The sequence below is a fragment of the Hibiscus syriacus genome, unplaced genomic scaffold (assembly GCF_006381635.1).
Source record: "Hibiscus syriacus cultivar Baekdansim isolate YM2019G1 unplaced genomic scaffold, ASM638163v2 tig00116944_pilon, whole genome shotgun sequence".
Taxonomy (NCBI): Eukaryota; Viridiplantae; Streptophyta; class Magnoliopsida; order Malvales; family Malvaceae; genus Hibiscus; species Hibiscus syriacus.
Genome location: NW_024063479.1, coordinates 1,438,435 through 1,459,507, shown reverse-complemented (window position 1 = coordinate 1,459,507; position 21,073 = coordinate 1,438,435). Strand labels below are relative to the sequence as shown.

At 36.5% G+C, this 21,073-nt stretch overlaps 2 protein-coding genes and 2 pseudogenes across 2 annotated transcripts; 1 reads left to right on the top strand and 3 right to left on the bottom strand.

The window, feature by feature from the left end:
- The first annotated feature begins 3,938 nt into the window (after positions 1-3,938).
- Positions 3,939-6,220, top strand: LOC120188350 (annotated as a pseudogene).
- Positions 6,221-6,729: 509 nt separating this feature from the next.
- LOC120188347 (heat shock 70 kDa protein, mitochondrial-like) lies at positions 6,730-10,020 on the bottom strand. The gene is made up of 6 exons (XM_039191801.1): positions 9,836-10,020; positions 9,303-9,364; positions 9,132-9,210; positions 8,458-9,024; positions 7,760-8,380; positions 6,730-7,580 (listed from the first exon to the last, which is right to left on the bottom strand). Exons 1-6 carry the CDS (start codon positions 9,908-9,910, stop codon positions 6,951-6,953), a joined length of 2,034 nt encoding a protein of 677 aa, XP_039047732.1. The 5' UTR covers positions 9,911-10,020; the 3' UTR covers positions 6,730-6,950.
- A 3,058-nt stretch (positions 10,021-13,078) lies between these two features.
- Positions 13,079-15,198, bottom strand: LOC120188468 (annotated as a pseudogene).
- Positions 15,199-17,308: 2,110 nt separating this feature from the next.
- LOC120188351 (guanosine nucleotide diphosphate dissociation inhibitor At5g09550-like) lies at positions 17,309-20,319 on the bottom strand. Its single transcript, XM_039191806.1, has 14 exons — positions 20,134-20,319; positions 19,707-19,769; positions 19,522-19,605; positions 19,331-19,438; positions 19,070-19,242; positions 18,879-18,990; positions 18,730-18,810; positions 18,580-18,642; positions 18,285-18,386; positions 18,058-18,182; positions 17,770-17,980; positions 17,582-17,656; positions 17,370-17,449; positions 17,309-17,331 (listed from the first exon to the last, which is right to left on the bottom strand). Exons 1-13 carry the CDS (start codon positions 20,218-20,220, stop codon positions 17,399-17,401), a joined length of 1,335 nt encoding a protein of 444 aa, XP_039047737.1. The 5' UTR covers positions 20,221-20,319; the 3' UTR covers positions 17,309-17,331; positions 17,370-17,398.
- Positions 20,320-21,073: the final 754 nt, after the last annotated feature.

Below are 21,073 nucleotides of genomic sequence, written 5' to 3'. Positions count from 1 at the left end.
CCCTTATTATTATTATTATTATTATTATATAACATAAACAAACACATAGTAGATATCATGTTAATTTTGTTTGTCATTAAATATTTAAATATCAGATTTAACACTACACACCCATCCACCCTTATAATAATAATTTTTATTATCTGCTGGTATATATATACTTTTATTTTCGAAATTTCGTCTTCTAGTATTTTCTTTTGTTTAACAAAGACTCTTAATTTAAAAGACCCTGCATAATTTTTTCTCTCACCAATACAATCAGCCGGGAAGAGAGAGCGTCATAGATCTTTCGTTTCATAGTTTTATCTCTATCTATCTTAATTAATAAACCAGTTACAATATTTCCTAATATTTCACTTTTCATTCACGTTGAAGCATGTTATCGATCAATATCACGAGCAACAATCTAACTTTCTATTAAGACTTATTTTCAGATTTTTATGGGTTGAAACGAGTTAAGTTTTTAGTCTATGCGAATCAGACTCGAGTATAATATACTTTATTGTTATCGACCTAATTCAAGTTTAGAGAAAGCTCACTCAACTCGATTTTGGAGTAAAAACTCACATCTGACTAGACATAAATAAATATATAAAAACTCCAATTTTATTAGATAAAATATAGATTTAATTGATATATATATATATATATATAAAGAATGATATTATAATAATCATCCTTACATGTATAAAAGTAAATTATATTATTGTTTTTGAGTCGGATCGAGTATTTTTCACCATACACATGAATCCAAATCAACCCGGATTCAAATTTTCAATAACAACAAAATTTAATCCTACTAAGTCAAATCGGGTCAAAACTTAAATAAATCTCCATCTCTATACTTAGAGACATTTGAGGACAAACAATGCCACCAAGTTAATTCCTTTTACAAGTGTGTGATAAAAAGGTATGGTTCACTTTTCTATTGAATTCTTTTTGGCCACAGTCGTATTTTCTTAAGCTTTCTCATAAGCCAAACACAGCCACATGTTAATTTTGCAAATGGTGTGCAAGGAATATTGGTTTAGTATGATCAAAGTGAAGGAGCAGTCGGAATCTGAACAAATGCTTGAAACACTTTTCCAGGAAACTTCGGATGGAAAATTAAGTGTTCATATATTCAACTGCTTTGGCCCACGCCTTTGCCGTAGTTTATTCCTCACGAATCAGTCGTTTATCGATGCTAAAGGTGTACACAAGGATTGTTTCGCGAATATGAGTAGAACAATTATCTTAAAAATTTTAAATTATTTATTATATTTTTAATTTTTAATCTAATTTTATCGTTAAAATTATATAAGTGACTTATGCTTTTAAAATGTTAGAAGTCCATCATCGTAATATAAAATCATTCGTAATTCGTGAGTATACACTTTATTAATGGTGTATCTCACCCATTATTTAGGGTGAACAAGTAATTACTTTTATATTTACAAATTTTTTTATTAATTATTTAATTTTTGGTTGTATTCATCACAGATTTTTATTTATATCCACTTGGTTTCAAATTAGCTATTGCTTATACAACCAATTTAAAATCCCGTTGGTAATTCCGTTAAAAATTAAGAGTAAACTACACGAATGATTATTAATATTTGAGTAAGTTTTTATTTTTCTCACTAAAGTTTCAAAAGTAACATATTGATAATTAATATTATTGATTTATAATAAAATGATCACTAAAATTATCGATTTATAATAAAATGATTACTTCACCGTCATTACTGTTAAATTGATGATGTGCCAATGTTAACAAAAAAGTTAATGTTTAATTTTACCCCTAAACTCCTGCTTAAACATAAATAAATCTTTAAATATATTTTATATTTAATTTATCCCAACAACTTTTTAATTCCCAGATTTTCAAATACCCACCACCTCGTCATCGTATTCCTCCCTTCCTGCCTCTCCAACTCATCAACTCCCAAATCCAAAAGCAAAATTTATCTTCACTGCATTGAAGTTTGATCATCAGAGTGAAGCCGCGAAGAGTTAATTAGAAATGAACAGCTTATTGATCAAGCGATACAAAAACCACTCAATAAAGCAGTCATCCAATTTAGTTTGTTTACTAATTACATAAGGATAAGGAAATGAGTCCATTATAGTTCAATTGAGATGATATAGTCTTGGGTTTTGCTTAGCTTCAATTTCGATTGGTCATCGAAATAAATTTTTCCTTTGTGATGCACGTCGGTTACAATTAACAGGGCTCAACCCCCAGTTAACTCTTCTCTCCGGTTAACTGGAATTTTCAAGTTTATCTCTGAAATTGGGTTCTTGTTGGTATAACCACGTCTATCGTCTTTAGATCCAAAACAACTTCTAGAAAAGCCCGACTCGAGTTATATTGTCTCTCTGAGAATCGAACCCGATCTTAATTCCCCTTAGCGGACCGCCACTAAATTTGTTCACAGCAAACTGCATTACAACCAATCGATCCATTCCCAACTGTAAGTCAAACAACCTTTAAGCCAAAGACGTCTTTTTGGATTGAAGATGTAATAACTTTAATGAAGTAGTCAATTGACATTCCTAATTTCCAGAGAATCGAAGAATGCTATCCGATAGTTCTAAGTAAATAAAATAACTAATTCAATAATGATATAATCAAACTAAAAATCCTACCTAGAGTTATAAAAAAATAACTAATTCCTAAATAGAAAATAGTAATAAAATAATCAAACTAAAATTCCTAAATCTAAAAGGTTTCTCACAAAAGAAAAAAATAAATTTTGAAGTCTTGTAGTTATGGTTGAATTATATTTCATCTTCTGTATAACTTTATGCCAAGTAAATTTCAATTAATATTCAAGATAATTTCGCTCGTCTTCTAGAAGATTCTTATTGGACCATCAAAATCTATTGATTTTTGGGTTAATTAATCCAATAAAACTCATGTCCAAAATAAATCCAAAATAAAGATAAATCAATAATATCCAATCGAAGAATAATGAGTAAATAATAATAAATACATGCAATATTAAACACTTATCAACTTCTGTTACCATTTTATTAGACATTAGTTGCCGTGAGATTGATGACGTGACACGTTAGTAAAAATGTTTAATTTTTATTTTAACCTTTGAACTTTAGATAAATTGCTAATCATGAGTCTTTTTGTTAATCTAAAATAGTTTAGGGATAAAATATCAATTTACACAATTTTTTCATATGTTTTATCCTTAAACTATTTTGGATCTACAAAAGGACCAATGATTAGTAATTTATCTAAAGTTCAATAATTAAAAGAATTAAACCTTTTTACTACAATGCCATGTCATCCAATTTATGACAGTTAACGTCTCAATGACTAAATCTTAATAAAATGATAACATAAATCACCCTGTAATCAGGGGATTATTTATGTATTTTACCCAAAAATATATGATAATGCCATGTTACATTTAATGATTGAGCACTTGACAACAAGCCTGTGGCTTCCGCCTTACGGCTTTAAACCGATCGCCTAATCGGCTTTCTTCCACGTCAGCACACCGTGGGCCACCACCTTATAAAAAGTTAAAAAGCTCTAAATTCACGTTTGTATTTAATCCAAACCCAATTCAACGATCCCGATCCACGGTCTTTTCTCTTTACACGTGTCCGTACTTCCCATCGCAACCGTCAATGCCAGCTCACATGGCTGGTCGTCTGGTCAGTTACGAATCTTTAACAATCGTAGGATCAACAAGCAGACTCCATCTAACGATCAGATTTTTGCCCGAAACTCCATCGGGTAGATCTGTTCGCCTATAAGAAGCGACCAGGTACTCTCCTCTTCATTGCTCATCGCTAGGATTCTAAACCCTAGTTCCTTAAGTATAAAATATTAGCCAATTTTTCGTTTTAAATTCTTGATTTACATCTGTTATGGCGGCGCGTGGTGAAGGCACGATTTACCGTTTCCTGGTTTGAATTTTCCATTACGAATTGGGAAAGGCCCCTCGCTGCTCTTCCAGCTCCCGATATTTTAATGGCATCGGCCGTTTTGGCGAATCAAAGCGACTCGAATTGGCCACCGCAGCCGAGAAAGAGTGTAGCTAAATTCATGGGCAAAGATCCTTACCAGCAACAAAGAGTAAACATAACCCTAAATTGAAAAAGAAACGCCAATTCAACCAGAAATTGCCGCCGTTTGAAGATGGTGCTGGTCATGTCGTCGATGATTACCCAGCCGTAGCCCAACCCGCGGCTTCTGATGCTGCGTCGTCTATTAATCGGAAACAGAACCGGTTCAGCTCCGGCACTATTGTCAGCTTCCGCATTAGCTCTTATTCGAGGAATGAGATGATTGATCTGAAGAACCAGCTGATTGTCGAGTTGGAGCGGGTTCGTGAGTTGAAGAATCGAATCAATTCGAATGATTTTCAGTTGAGATCCAGCTCAAAACCCTTACCTCAAAAAGGCATTTCCGGTAATAAACGTCCTTTGCCCCCTAATTTCAGCAAAGAATTGAAGAGATTGAACACTCAAGAGAATGGAAATGCACCAAAAGCCCATTTGATGAAAAACTGTTCCCAAATACTGAACAAATTGATGAAACATAAGTATGGCCATGTCTTCAATTCTCCGGTTGATGTCATTGGGTTGGGGCTTCATGATTACTACGATGTAATTAAGAACCCAATGGATCTGGGCACTATTAAGACGAGAATGGCGAAGAATTTTTATATGTCTCCGTTGGATTTCGCAGCTGATGTAAGGTTAGTTTTCAATAACGCCATGTTATACAATCCTAAAGGGCATGAAATAAATGCGTTGGCCGAACAGTTTCTTGCAAGCTTCGAGGAGTTATTTCGGCCGCTGAGTTCAAAGCTGGAGGAGGAAGAAGAGCCACTAAGAAGGGTTTATTTTGAAGAAGAGTTGCAGGCTAGTTCTTGGGATCATGGCGATGATAGGTTGAAGAAAGATAGAGAAAGAAATGGGTTGAAGAATATTGTTGAAGAGGATGATTCAATTAATTTGTCAGCAAGACCCAATAAAGGTGAAGGCGGTTCAGGCTTTGTTTCAAACCCAGATGTCCCACAGCCTCAGCCTCATTTGCAGGCACAGGCAAGGGTTGGTTCACCTATTCGGGTACCGAAGCAGCCAAAACCGAAGGCTAAGGATCCGAACAAGAGGGAAATGACTATGGAGGAGAAACATAGGTTGGGAATTGGATTGCAGAGCTTGCCGCAAGAGAAGATGGATAATGTGGTTCAGATTATAAGGAAGAGGAATGGGCATTTGAGTCAAGATGGGGATGAGATTGAACTTGATATCGAGGCAATGGATACTGAAACACTGTGGGAGTTAGATCGATTCGTTACTAATTACAAGAAGATGGTCAGCAAGATAAGGCGGCAAGCGTTGTTGGCAAGCAATGTGGTATCTAATGGCACCGATAGGGTAAGCACATATTTGATTGCTTGATGAATGATTGGTAATTTGTTTACTTCATTGCATTATTGTTTAGATATCATATTCCTACTGACCGAAAAATGATGGAAAATACAGGGAGGGGTAACTGTGGAGAAAATTGAAGCTCCAATGGAGATGAAGAAACCCAAAAAAGCGGATGCTGGCGAGGAAGATGTAGATATTGGGGATGAAATGCCGATGAGTAGTTTCCCGCCTGTGGAGATTGAGAGGGATAACGATCGTGCTAGTAGCAGTTCTAGCGACTCCAGCAGCTTGAGCAGTGGTTCATCATCTTCAAGCGGTATTACTCGACCTTCTTTAATTTCAGAATGATGGTCTCTAGAGAGAAAAAAAAACCGAAAAGAAAAAACGTGGGAAGAAATTCTCATCTTGATAGGTTATCATTTGTTGCAGATTCAGATTCTGGGTCTTCTTCAGGAAGTGATTCCGATGCAGACGATGCATGATCTTAAAATCTCAGATTGAGGAATCAGTTAAGAGGTTTTGGGGAAATCCAGTACTTGGGTGGGAGATAGATGGGTGGGGTTGAAACCCTAGTACTTCATTTTTCTTCTCAGCGTGATATATGGAAACAGACTGCAATGCCGGAGTTAGCCTCTTGGAGTTCATACTCGCAAAGAAATAGATGAGAGGCGGCAACAGCAACATATTGGAGCAACCACCTAATAAAGCAAATATGTGATTCCACTGCCTGTGCGCCGATTCCGGGTTGCCCTGCATAATCGAAAGGTTAACCTCTCTTTTGTCATGACGGACGGTATTCTCAGACTTTGCATAAGATATGAAGTTGACGAAAATTGACCGTCAGTTTGGGATTTGGAAGCCCTACTCCAAGTGAAAAATTCAGATGATATATATTGCAGATCTTTGTTTTTGTTGCATTTGCAAGTTTCTTCTAATGTACATATGCAAAGGCGTTTAACATTTTGTTCACTATAAAATTCATCATCATACGATGAATTTGACAATTCAGCAAGAAAATGAAAATATATAAGTTGAAAAACATGGTATCATCTTCCCCAAGTGCGAAATTATAGAAGAACCTTTAAGATCAAACAATTCCATCGAATTGAATATGATTGCATGTGTGATAGCATCTATTATACCAGGAATATCATGAACCCTTCCAATTGCTCAGGATACCCTTTTTTTAGTTTAGCATTGGGTGGCACTACCACTTTATTGACATTATTATTGATACTTTATATAAAACAAACAAAAAGGGGTAGAGATTCTGCTATGCTGGAAATAGTCAGAAATGATGTGGGGACCCAAAGGCTGGAACCACGAAGCTTCATATTTCAGCATTCCAACACATACCCACGATTCTGGAACATGACTTGCCAGATATATATATATTGTTCAATGAATAAACTCAGAAACAACAGTGAACCTCATTATTCTAACACACGAGAAAAGGATTCCTAACAGGCGTTGCTGCATTCTACCTTTTTGTTCATTTAGACACAAAGCTGCTTCATCGCCATACGCATAATTCAGAAGGATCATCATTGCCTAATCACTCACTTGTTCACATCCTCGTACTCTGCCTCTTGTGCCTGCTCACCATCTTGAGCACCTCCGGAAGATCCACCTTGGGCACCACCAGAACCACCAGACATGTGCTCCCCGATCTTTGAGACTGCTTTGTTTGCTGCGTCGATCTTGGCTTTAATCTCCTCCACATTCTCTCCTTCCATTGACTTCCTCAAATCGGTGACAGCATCCTCTATTGCTTTTGCAACTTCACTAGGAACCTTGTCTCTGTACTCGTTCACGCTCTTCTCCACACTATATATAGTAGTGTCTGCATTGTTTTTGATGTCAATCAAAGCTTTTCTTTGTTGGTCCTTCTGAGCATGCAACTCGGCCTCCTTGACCATCTTCTCAATCTCATCCTCTGAGAGACCACCAGAGGAACGGATGGTAATCTGCTGTTCTTTCCCAGTGGCCTTATCCTTGGCAGAAACAGTGACAATGCCGTTGGCATCAATGTCAAAAGTCACCTCAATCTGTGGCATGCCTCTAGGAGCAGGTGGAATGCCGACCAAATCGAACTCACCCAACATCTTATTGTCAGCAGCCATTTCACGCTCACCTTGAAGTACCTTGATGCCTACTTGAGTCTGGTTATCAGCTGCAGTGGAGAACACCTGAAAAAAAAAGGGAACACCATCAATCATGAACAAAAGATAATATTTATACACGATATTTCTGGAAGCAATTAGACAAGTTGGGCAAAAAAACAACAAACCACTTATCGTGTCCCAAGGACTAATACATATAATATGTCTCCAGAAGAAAAATGCAAACACTTGCACAGAAGACAAACCTGACTTTTCTTTGTGGGAATGGTTGTGTTCCGGCTGATTAGCCTGGTGAATATGCCACCAAGTGTCTCGATACCAAGTGACAGAGGAGTGACATCAAGCAGAAGTAACTCTTTAACATCACCTCGAAGTATGCCACCCTGAATTGCGGCTCCCATAGCAACTGCCTCATCAGGATTGACACCTTTGCTTGGGCTCCTCCCAAAGATGCCTGACACCACTTCTTGTACTTTCGGTACACGAGTCATCCCTCCAACAAGAAGAACCTCATCAATATCCTTCGTAGAAATGCCAGCATCCTTCAAACAATTCTTACATGGAGCCTTGGTCCTCTCAATCAAGTGATTTACCAAAGACTCAAACTTTGATCTGGTCAATGTGATATTCAAGTGTTTTGCCCCAGATGCATCGGCTGTTATAAATGGCAGGTTAATTTCAGTCTGTGATGTTGATGAAAGTTCAATTTTAGCCTTCTCAGCCGCTTCCCGAAGCCTCTGGAGAGCAAGTCTATCCTTTGAAAGATCAATTCCCTCGGTTTGCTTGAATTCACTCACCAAGAAATCAAGCAAGGCATTGTCGAAATCTTCTCCTCCCAAGAAAGTATCACCATTTGTAGCTTTGACCTGGACAAAAGATTCATTAATATAATTAGCCTAAGCATACTGAAAACAAACCCTCCTAGACTAGAAAAAATGCATACCTCAAAGACACCATTAGAGATCTCCAAAATTGAAATATCAAATGTTCCACCACCAAGATCGAAGACTGCAATGAGACCCTCCTTGTTGTTCATTCCATATGAAAGGGCGGCTGCTGTAGGCTCATTGATTATTCTCTGAACATCAAGACCTGCAATTCTACCAGCATCCTTAGTTGCTTGTCTCTGAGCATCATTGAAATAAGCTGGAACAGTGATAACAGCATTAGAAACACTCTTTCCCAGGTAAGCCTCGGCAGTTTCCTTCATCTTGGTTAAAATAAATGCCCCAACTTGACTAGGAGAATATTGCTGCCCATTTGCTTCGACCCAGGCATCTCCATTGGGAGCCTTGACAATCTTGAAAGGAACCATTCCCATTTCTTTTGCTGTCTGGGGATCATCATATCGTCTACCAATCAGACGCTTGGTCCCAAATAGTGTATTAGTTGGATTGGTCACTGCCTGACGTTTTGCAGGGGTGCCAACAAGTAACTCTCCCTTTTGATTGAAGGCAACAACAGATGGTGTGGTACGTGCACCTTCGGAGTTCTCAATAACCTTGGGATTCTGAATACAATAACAGACTCAATCAGATATAATCACAGAGTGACTTCACCTTCCAAAGCTAACAACAAAATCATTAAGCATATTAGTCACACTAGTTTAATTCTTACCTTCCCCTCCATGACAGCAACACAGGAGTTGGTTGTCCCCAAATCAATACCAATGACATCATTGCCAGCAGGTTTCGAACTGCTTCAAAGGAATAACAAGAAAGTTACATTGAGCAAATCACAAATTTACTACAAGTAAACAATAATGAGAATGTATCAAATCAACGTTACCTGAAAGCTCTTGAAAAACGTGTCCAATTAATTCCTACTGAGGTCTTGCCATTGCTAGTAAGCTGCACAACAACAAATTAAGCATAGGCATCATCCATTCCATTCCATTTCACAGGTGGGAATCCTATTCTTGTACTGAACAAACAAACTGCAATAATCATTCACATAATAGCTGAATCTCACACAAAATTCAAGAGAGCAAAGTAACAAAGGCAAACCGGAAAAACCAATTTGATCTAAAGAGCCACTACGCTAAGAATCGTTCATTGACTCTAGTTGGAGAACTAAGCTCACGTTATTAGAGAATATCCAGAAATCAAAATATGTCCACTTAAAACTACTGGGCAAAAATAGCTACTTTTAGTATCCTTCAGATCAAAAGATACAAAAACTACAAACATCTGGCTAAATTCCCTTTTGCCTCAACTTTCCCAACAACCAAACAGAATATATAACACCAAGTAATACAAATAAATCAAACAAATCAGTGAATTAAAAGTTCCAAAGCGAACAGAAAAGGACTAGAAACTTACGCATCTATAAGCAGAGAGAGGCGCAGAGGCGGCATCGCGGCCTCGGAATGAACGGAGCAAAGCTGCTGTAGCCATGGCTATTACTTAGAGAGAGCAGGGGAGGATATATTTGAAGTTCTTCGTGAAGCTGATGATGAAATGCGACGAGAAAGACGTTTATAGGGTTTAGGGTTTTGTTTTGAAAATATTTTAAGAAATAGAATTCTAGGATTTTCATTTTTTTTCTGGTAAGATATGGAATGTTCTAGATTAACTCGACAGCATTTATTTTGTTTTATTTTTTATAATTTTAGTTCTATTTTATCTTTTAACTTTATCAATTAAATTATTTTTTGAATTAATCAATACTATTTGATTTTTGACTGACTAATCTACTTCAAGCTGACGGAGTCGGTATATTTTTAGGAGTGTCAATTGATATCTCAAAAAAATTAATTTCCTACAATATATATATATATATATATATATATATATATATATATATATAAAAGAAAAAATGACACCTTTTTTTAGAAAGGTTTTAACACCCTTTAAAAAAATTGACTCTACCTCTTAAAAAAATATTTAACAATACAACTCAATTTTTCTATTTAAAAAAAATTCATATAATTTCTAAATTTTACACCAAAATAAATTTTCGGACTTCGCCTCTACAGAGCTCTATTATTAGAGTGATGCGTCTAACTCAATTTGCTCTATTCGTATACGTCATAAGTTAAACTCATAACTTTGTTTAAAGAATCTAGTGTCTCATCCCAATAGAAAAAAAATATTTGATTCCCGCTATTTATATATTTTATTGATTTAATTTTAATTTTAATATAATTTAATAAATTTAATTTTTTAATTAAATGATGATATGTGGTTGTTATTATCTTCTAATAAATTGTTATTAGAATATTAATTTTATTTATCTTGATCACAATAATAGCATTTTGAAGTTTAAAATTTATTATTATATTAAATACATATAATTATAAAAGTAATACATTATAAATAGGATAAACTATACATTTAGTATCCTAATTATCATTTTTGTTCTGTTTTGATTACTCAAATATTTTTTATTTTAAAATCATACCTAACGTTACGTTTTGATTTCATTTTGGTCATCATCCGTTAAAGAATTAACGATGATGCCGACGTATCATCACAAAGTACTGTCACATCATTATTGATTTTTTTTAAAATGACACATTAATAGTTTTGTTAATTTTTAACGACTAAAGTGACCAAAATGAAACTAAAATATAACGTTAAGTATGATTTTAAAAATAAGTAATAGTCGAGTTACTCAAATGAAACAAAAGTGATAGTTGGGGCATTGAACACATAGTTTACCCTTAGAAATATTAGGAATCCCAAGACTCTAGCTCATGTGCCATTAGTAAATGTGGAAATATACTGTTAGTTTTCATAGTCGTACTAATAGGTAACTTTTTTTCCCTTCCTGTTAAAACAGAACAACAGGAAAACTAGAAGCTAGCTTGCTCCATTCAGATCTTTTAGCAGAATATCATTCATCGGCTCCAAAAACTCAATGGTACCCATCGATGCTCCTCGACTCAAACCAGCCAAAAATCTGCAGCGGCATTTTACCACTGTTCTTCTCAGCGCATGACTACGCAAGTCAAGTGTATTTCTAATAATTTTTAAGTAAGTTTCTTTTTAATTATCTCGTATTCGACGAAGAAAATTAGATCACACAACTCTAACACATATGATATATTAAAATAAAATTATTTTTATTTAATAAATTTTAAAATAAAAATCCATGGTTCAAGTAAAGAGAGGGCCGAGAATGAAAAAATATACGAATCAAGTTCAACTTCAACGTGTAAATCGTAATGATGGGATTGAATTAATAAGTATTCCCATTGCATTGCAAACTTAACTTGAGCAACTTGTGTACGCAGATTAGTTTCCATTGAATTGAATCGTAGTGAAGCTCATCGGTTGGGGCGTCAAAAAGGACGAATTAGTACTCGTTTACGAGTTCATGGATAATGGCAGCTTGGATTCACATCTTTTCAAAGGTAAATCCTTATTGACTTGAGATGTAAGGTTTAAAGTCGTGGACGGCTTGGCGTCGGGTCTGTTCTATCTACATGAAGAAGGTGATCATTGCATACTACATAGAGATGTCAAAGCAAGCACCATTACGTTGGATTTTGGCTTCAATGCTAAACTTGGTGATTTCGGGCTAGCTAGGCTAGTCGACCATGCGAAAAGGTCGAAGACAACGCATTTAGCAGGGACCATGGGCTATATGGCACCGGAATGCGTTTCATCAGGAAAGGCTAGCAAAGAAGCTGATGTATATAGCTTCGGAGTGGTGGCATTGGAGATTGCGTGCGGTAGAAGATCAATAGAGCCAAAATATGAAGAATCCCAGGCTTCATTGGTAGCATGGGTGTGGGACTTGTACAGAAACCGACAGTTGCTTGGCACGGCTGACCCGAAACTATCCATGGACTCCGATGCTAAAGAGATGGAATGTTTGTTGACGGTCGGACTGTGGTGTGTTCATCCGAACCAAAATTCGAGATCATCGATGAGATAAACAATTACTCCAACGTATGATGTATAGATGGGTTGTGCAATTCAAGCAAGTGAGCCTTGTTTTTTCACTGTTACTATTACTATCCCGCGTTAGATCCATGCATGTTGTGTAAGTACTGGAGAATTAGTATTCAATTTAATGAGCCTAAGAAAAAGGAGGACCAACTACATGAATGCGGAGATTTTAGGCAAAACACTATTAAGAAACAAAGTCATTCGTTATTACCAATAATTAATTAATTTAGTAGGATGAGGCATTAGATCTCATAAACAAGATCAGAGTTTAAATCCCGATATTTGTAAATTGAGTAAATTGAGTTTGGAGAGTCACATCGCCATATTTACTTATTGGGGTTTTTTTATTGATGTGACACTATTAATATAATATTATGTGATATTAATTTTAAGTATTGATTAATAGTCAACTAATAATCTAATAGATTACATCTAAATATGATTATTTTACCTTAAAATGAAACATTGAAGATTAATATGTTTCAGGAAGAAGAAAATATGTCAAAATTACTCTGCAAGCTAAATGTAACTTTATGCCAGATTTGAAATACAATTACATCATTATTAAAATAACAATCAACGAAGTGCAGACACCATGGAAGTAACAAAAGCATCGAAACAGGAAAAAACACAAGAAATCAAATGAACAAATAAATAGACAAAAAGCTAGGTACCAACAACATATGACTGACCGGCTTCCATGTCTGAACCTGCAACACTCCTTGTTTTACCTTTATCCTTCAAGACACGGACACTGGGACCAGAAATTAGGGATTGGCTTCTGCTACAACCACCGGTACGTGACGAAATGAATGCTGAAGATGCAACACTATTGTCTTCAAGAGCTGAACCGAATGTTGGCAGCGGCATCTCCCGTGGTACCATGGGGCATGGAGCTTTGAAACCGAGGATGTCGATAACCTGCGTTATCGACGGGCGGACGAAATAGCCTGGATGAGCACAAGCCAGCCCGACTAAGAGCAACCGTTCCATTTGTTCCATGTCGTAATTGCCATACAATCGTATGTCTGCAGCATCTACAAGACTCTCTTTCCCATACAGCTCCCAAACCCATTCCACCAGTTTTGTCCTGCTTTTCTTGCTATGCCTTTCATGTGCAGCAATGGCCTTCTTTCCAGTGGCTATTTCTAAGATGACGATACCAAAGCTGTATATGTCGGATTCCTTGACGGCTCTGTATGTGTCGAGACACTCGGGGGCTATATAACCATCGGTTCCAAGCATAACTTGAGTTGTTCGAGACCCTTGTCCATGTTCAACAAGCCTAGCCAACCCAAAGTCACCGAGCTTGGCATTGAAACTCAAATCCAACAGAACATTACTTGACTTGATGTCTCGATGCAGCACGCACTGGTCACATTGTTCCTGCAGATAGAACACCGCCGAGGCCAATCCCCTAGCGATTTTATACCTTTTATCCCATGTCAACAAGCATGGCTCTCTATGTAGATGGTAATCGAGGCTCTTATTCGGAAGGAACTCGTACACGATGAGGAATTCCTTATTGTCATGGCACCAACCGATCAGTTGGACCAAATTTCTGTGTCGCAATCGGCTAACAGTTGTAACTTCCGATACGTACTCTTTCACACCTTGTCGGAACCACCCTCTCCGAGCATACCTTCGTCGGAAAAGTTATTGGTTGCAAGTCTTAGTTCCATGTAGGAAAACTGCCTAGGTGCGGTCACCATTTCCATTTGCACATTGACGGAAATGGTCCCGTCTTCCCTGCTGCTGTACTTTCTTCTCCTGCAGAAAAACCAAACTGAACCCAGACCTGGGAGCAAAGCAGAAATGACACCGGCAATGGCTAGAACTACCCATAGCCATGTCCTGCTCTTCCTACCCGAAGGATTGCTTGGGATTTTCGCTGGTGCGGGTGCTTCTGTTGGAGGAGGATTGGTACTTGTATTCAAGGGCCTGGAAACTTGTAATCTAGAGCTGAAATTCCAGGAATAAATAGTGTGCAGCTCGTTCGAGTCTCCTCCGGTGGCTCCTGAGAAGCCAAAAGTGACCCATTCGGGCAAATATAGGCTAAGATCCAGTGTTGTGGAAAGGTTAGATGAATTTTGAGCAGTAGAATCATCAAAATCAATTAGAACACTCAGGTTTCTTGTACTAGAGTTGTATCTGATGAAAGCATAAACCTTTCGCCTATCTTCACTATCACTCAACCACCACCACTGGATAGCCGTGAGAGGAGTTGTGACATTGTTGAGATCAATGCCGACTTGAACTGACATCCCAGGAGGATCCCACAATTGATTGTACGTATCAAACTCCACCGCAACAAAACAAGAGTCGTTTCCCTTGTAGCAACGACTTTGAAGTCCCAAGCAACCACCTCCGGCGTCGGGAGGGATTTTCGTGCCACCGGGAGCGAGGAAAAACGCGAACCCGTCACCGGACATGCCGCCTTGGGAGGAACCGATGGAGAAAGTGAATTGAGTGGTGAAATCTGCAAGTATGAGATTCCCAGATGAGTTGTCCCAGAGGTGCATTGGTTTGTAATAAGTGGCCCGACCAACAGTGTCACCGTTTCCATTTGAACCGGTGCATTGGTTTGATGCGGATGCATCGGATTCATACACCATCTCCGGCGTGGTTTGGTTGAAACGAGTGAAACTGAAGTTGATGTTATCATCAGTTGATGCAGCTTTGGAAAGATGAACAACTAACCTCATAACAAGGATGGATAATAGGAAGACAAATGCATGTTTCCGTGATTCTAGACACAAATTCTCTGCATTTGGAGCTTTCATCATCTTGGGAGTAAGGATTGATGGACGTTACTGCAAACGCAAGGTCACTGATTGCATTTCAGCTCCTGTATTAATATATGTATGTAGGATGGATATTCGACCCGAACTCGACGTATTTCGATCCAATTGTATAATTTTTTTTAATTCAAGTTCTGATTGGATCATATTTTTTAAGGATGAGGTGAGATTGAATTCGAGTTTAAGGTGAAAATACCATGACTTGACTTGGTCTGATATGTGTGTGCTCGTGTACGTGTACGTGTGTGTCGGGTCAGATCAAGTTTTTTATCTCAAAAATCAAATCGAGTGGAGCACTCTTAAACTTGGTTTGAGTCGGGTGCGGGTGAAGGTGTTTAATTTTCAGATCTAGTTTTGATGAGCCAAAAATCCGATTTTTGTGTGTGTTTATCGGCTCAGATTAGGTTTTTATCTAAAAATCGGATGGGATTGAGTACTCCTAAACTCGGGTCGAGTCCTATGTGGGTGGAAGTGTTTAATTATAGGCTCTAGTTGAAATGAGCCAAAAGTTCGATCTAATCCGACCCGTCCTATGATCATCCCTAACTATGTGTATTAACAAGTGGTTTTTAGATTCATGTAACTTTTGGCCCCTGACTTTGATATCGGTATACAATTTGACCCCCCGACTTGCGGCCAAGAAAAATGACACTGGCGCATGTTACTAAGAAGCGTATCCAAAGGTGGAACGAGAGATTTGGTCAGTCGTGTTTAAAGGTTAATTTGCTACAATCCAAAACTATACAATGTAAGTCATTATAACTAAATTTCAATACAATTAGACGTGTTTATGGATCGAAAGTTTTCGAATAATGTTATCAAATTTTACGTATTCAAGGTTCTGACGATAAACTTGATTTACTCTACTTGAATTTTTGACAAAATCTCCGTATTATTTGGTAATTTACATTTTCATTTAAATTTAAATATAAACTATTGAACATAAAAACAATAAAGCCTTAAGCCCTTACAAGAAAAAAACATGCATGCATGGGTTTTCTCCTTTTTAATCAAGAAAAAATTGCTATAGAATAATTCGATGTATAAGAGCTTATTTGAATACCAGAAGAAAGTAAGTACTTACTTAGCAAAAGTAAATTAATTCAAGGGCTCTTTTAGTAGTTTAGCCGATATATTCAATACCTTGTCTTTTCTCATTCTAAAGAAACAAAATCTCCTTTGAAATAATTGAATATAAAATTAGAGTTGAATGTTATAAACTTATAATTAAATAAATTAAAAACGTAGAAGTATAAATAAACCAACAGATAAAAATTAATGATATTTGATGTAATTTATTTTTATTGAAATAAATTATAATTTAAATCAAATTGACAGAATGTGTAAGTAATGAAAATTAAGTATATATTTATATTAATTTTATTAACTATTACATTAAATATATATTGATATCTTTTAAATAATTAAATAATTTGATTGATAAAATTAAACAATCAAATTAAAATATCTATAGTTAAGTGAATTATAAGCGATAAAGGTACCTTTATCTTTTTATTTATTTATTTATCATGTCTTATATTATTAGATTATAATGAGTAAAATATACATATAGTCCTCTAACTATAGGATGTTACTTTGTTGAGTTCTCCGATTATTAAAAGTTACAAATGGTCACCTGGCTATTTAATATGTTCCAAACTCGTCCTTTTACGTTAAAAATTCACGGCGTCTGAGCTGGATATTAACCTGATGACTTAGATATGATAAAAATTGATTCTATAATCTAAAAAAACTATCATATCTCAGTCAACAGGTTAACATCTAGTTCAGAGTGTTGTCAATTTTTTAACAAAAAATGAAGAGTTTGGAACATGCTAAATAGTCATGCAACTATTTTGTAACTTTTAATAGTCGATGACTCAACAAAGCAACACCCTATAGTTGAATAACCATTTTGTAACTTTTAATAGTCGAGTGACTCAACAAAGCATCACCCTATAGTCGATGGACTATTTATGTACTTTACCCGATTATAATTTGTTTATTCAGGTGAATAACAAACAATTCATGCATCATACTACTAACAAAAAAAATAATTAAAAAGTGCCAAAAATGGCCATAAAAATCATCCCAATGATGAAGACAGAACAGAGACAATTAAAGCTCCCTCAGCTAATGATTTTTGCACGAGACAACACCAAAAAGAAAACAGAGTTTGAAGAGTTCATTCTTCAGCCGCACTGGCAGCACTCAGGTCCACGGATAAATCAAGAGCCTGCACAATATGACCAACTGTTTATTCGGATTCGGATCGAGTTCAAATACAGATATTAGGTGCGAATACTTTAGAGAAAACGAAGAAGCTGGATAAATAATGTGTGTGTTACTTTGGAGAATGGAACCTTACTTTTCCAGTAATCTTAGTATACATCTGGATCACATCGTTCACAGTGGTTTCAAAGTGTGTCGTCGGATCATAACTCTGCAACGAAATTTCGGTACCCGAGTCGTTAAATTATATACTTCAAAGTATTTAAGGTTCATTCGGATCATACAAAAACATGCAGAGTAATGAAGAGAGAAGTGTGTCCTTACAGCAGATATGAAGCAGTTGTCGGCTGTGTGGTCGTTAGTCGGGACATATCTGTCGTAAGTGTCGTAGAATATCTCATCCACCGGTCCCAGTAGCTTAATTCCGGGCTCCAACTCTACCTTGGGGTCATCGGTCTCGGCCTCTGTCGAAACGAAAGCGATGTATTTTCCCTTGGGAGCCACATTATGAGCATATGAGCAACAAAAAAGGTACCTGCAATATCAAAAGTAAACCTATGAAGGTGCAGAGAACCTATGATAAGCAAATTTAGATAGGTGCTATCCGCATACATGTCCGATTTACGGCCGAGTTGCTTCTGAGGCAGAATAACTTGGGCCGAGTGCGAATCATTGGTATCTGGAATAGGATGGCTCATTATGCAGATGGCACGCGCTACTTTTCCAACCTTCTGAACCTGTTGCATCAAAAGAACATGAAGAAAAAAGTTGAAATACTTGTGTTTTGAGGATGCATAAAACGAAAAATAAGTGAGAGGCATCGTTTCTTCGGAAGTTACCCTATCGGTCAAATAAGATGGATCACAAACAACTTTCTTGCACTTAGCAGTTTCCCCTTCGGAAGTCACACCGATAACTTTACCATCATCACCGAATTCTACCTGCAACCCGAAATTTCAACAGAGAAATGTAAAGATGCCTACTTGCCAATTTGTGAATTACAAAAACCAGGGATCACAAAACGTCCAGAAAGCAGAGAAGCGAAATGACATTCTCAAACTAGTTAGCAGTTACATGTACATTGGAGAAAACGAAGCAAAATACATGTAGGGTTCCATGTTCCGGGAGAATTACCTTGCATTCGGGCTTGTTGAGCATGTAAGTACCTCCATAAACTGCACTTAAACGTGCAAATGCCTGCCGATGGAACGTAATTACAAGTCAACCTCAACATACATGTTTCTATTCAACTAGGGAAAAAGCAAATTACAGATAATGAAAAACCTGAGGCAATTCTCCCAGTCCATATAGTGGATAGATATAAGGAGATCCTCCTTGAAACCGAGCCAATGACTCTGCATAGAGCTATACAAAAAGCAATTGCATAAATACTGAATATAATTATCAATATGATATAGGAAACAAATTTTTACCTTAATACGCTTAACAAAACTCAAAGCTGGCTGATCCAAGTAACTATCATCACTGTAAAGTGCCAGGGAGTGACCAATGAAGTCAATTGTATTATCTTCTAGCCCATACTTTCTACATTGCAAACAATACCATGTATCAAGACCACAGCTGGAGCAAGCTTTTTAGAGGGCAATATGGGTGAGAAACATACGAGATAAGTTCTTTCGCCGTCACTACATTCAAGTCTAGTCCTTCATGAGATTTTGGGTCGTCATCCTCATAGTCTTGGACATAAATGAAGAACTTTCTGGCACGGCGCTTCTCAAACAGCCCCATCAATGGTGATTTCAGTGCTTCAACGTCGGTCGCCGGTACTTTGTAGATCTACAAGTAATGGTGATTAAGTCATTGAAGACCACAAACGTTTGAACTAAACAAATGGTACAAAATTTTAAAAACTACAATCCCTTACTTTCGACTTGTTGTACACGAAACTACCATCCACGGCCTTGAAGTTAAGATACTTGGTAACATCAGTGTGGATGAGAATTCGAACCAGACTGCCATTGGCCATCATGAACTGCGGAAAAACCACATCAAGCATTGGTCATGAAACATGAATAACTAGCACAAATAACAAAATTTGGAGGTCATATAGCATGCCTTGGGAACCATGTCAACATTATAATCCCTGCTTCCGCCTAGCGTTTCCGGAGGCTTCTCATCTCCCTTGAAATGTTTCCAAAGCTATACATACATATACATCAGTAAAACAAAGTTGTGAAATTTCCCAAAGAAAATATCAGATATGAACAAAATAGCTATGAATGTCATAAAAGAAGAATGACCTGCGTAAGATTAAGTGAAGTCGATTCTCCGCCGTAATAGTCATTTCTGTCCATGTGCAATACCTATGGAGGAAATGCAGATATCCAATCGGTTAACGCAGAATCCGATACCAATATGCTCATATTTAGAGGGTCATACACGTACAACGACATATATTTTAAGAAAAACAAAGAGTTCGGGCATCATTAACATCAATCTCACTTCCTATCACCGATGTCACCTTAACCAATACTAATTCCCACCTTCTGTTCGTAATAATGCCTGTGTGAAAAATGTTCAAAAAATGAAAGGAAGAGAGAGTTCCCAAGATTCTTAAAAGAAAACCCAGATTACAAGAGGTTTTGATTTTTGAAACATTAAAAGCAATCAAAATCAAAGAAAAAAAGATTGAAAAATGAATTGAAAAAGAAAAAGAAAAAAACTTACTTTGAGCCCATTAACGGAGAGAAGGCCACTGAGAATGCATTCCTTAAGACCAGTCCCTAAGACTATCACATCATACTCTTCATCCATGGCTGAATGAATATGTTCTTAAACACACAAGGATTTTTCTTAGTTTTTTTTCTTTTCATTGAGAATGAATGTGCATTGAAATTAAAAGCAGAGAGAGTTGGGTTTCCCCCCCCCCCCCTTTTCGGTTAGTGATTTGGAACAAGTCTTCAGCTGAAGTAACGAGATTAACGGCTTTCGAAGAGTACTAAATTCACGCTATTTTCTGCGCGTGGTTATGCATAGAGCTTAAAATGCTCTAATATTAGACTTTATTTTATTTCTTTTCTTTAATATATTATTTTCATGTTTAATTGTTATAGATCATATCATTGATTTTCAATTAAATAAATGGTTTTATTAATTCAAAATTAATCACATGAAAAATTAATTATTATAGATGAATTTTAGATACGGAATGAGACATTACATTTTTTAAGTAAGGTCAGAAGTTCGAATCTTGAAATTTACAAATGGAACAAATTGATTTAAAAGAGTCTCCTCATAATAGACCTGTGCAAATCCGATATAAATTAATCAATCAATAGATTAATTTTAAATACTCAAATAATAATTAATTATTTTGACTGATAATTATTTTAAATAAATAAGTGTTGGATGGAAATATATTTGATGTATACATGTAAAAGAAATTATTCACTCATATTGAAGTCCAACATTTATAAATGTGGGTTCCACTTAATCTTTTAATAGGCCAACAAAGCTTTAAATTGTAATCGGTCAATTCACAGTATGATTATTATTAGGTTTCCATGCCAATTTGACTATTTTTGATTCCATCTGATTTATAATATTATATTTTTTTTAAATTTAAATTCGAGTCAGGTCAGTATTTTTTAAGGATGAGATTGAGTCG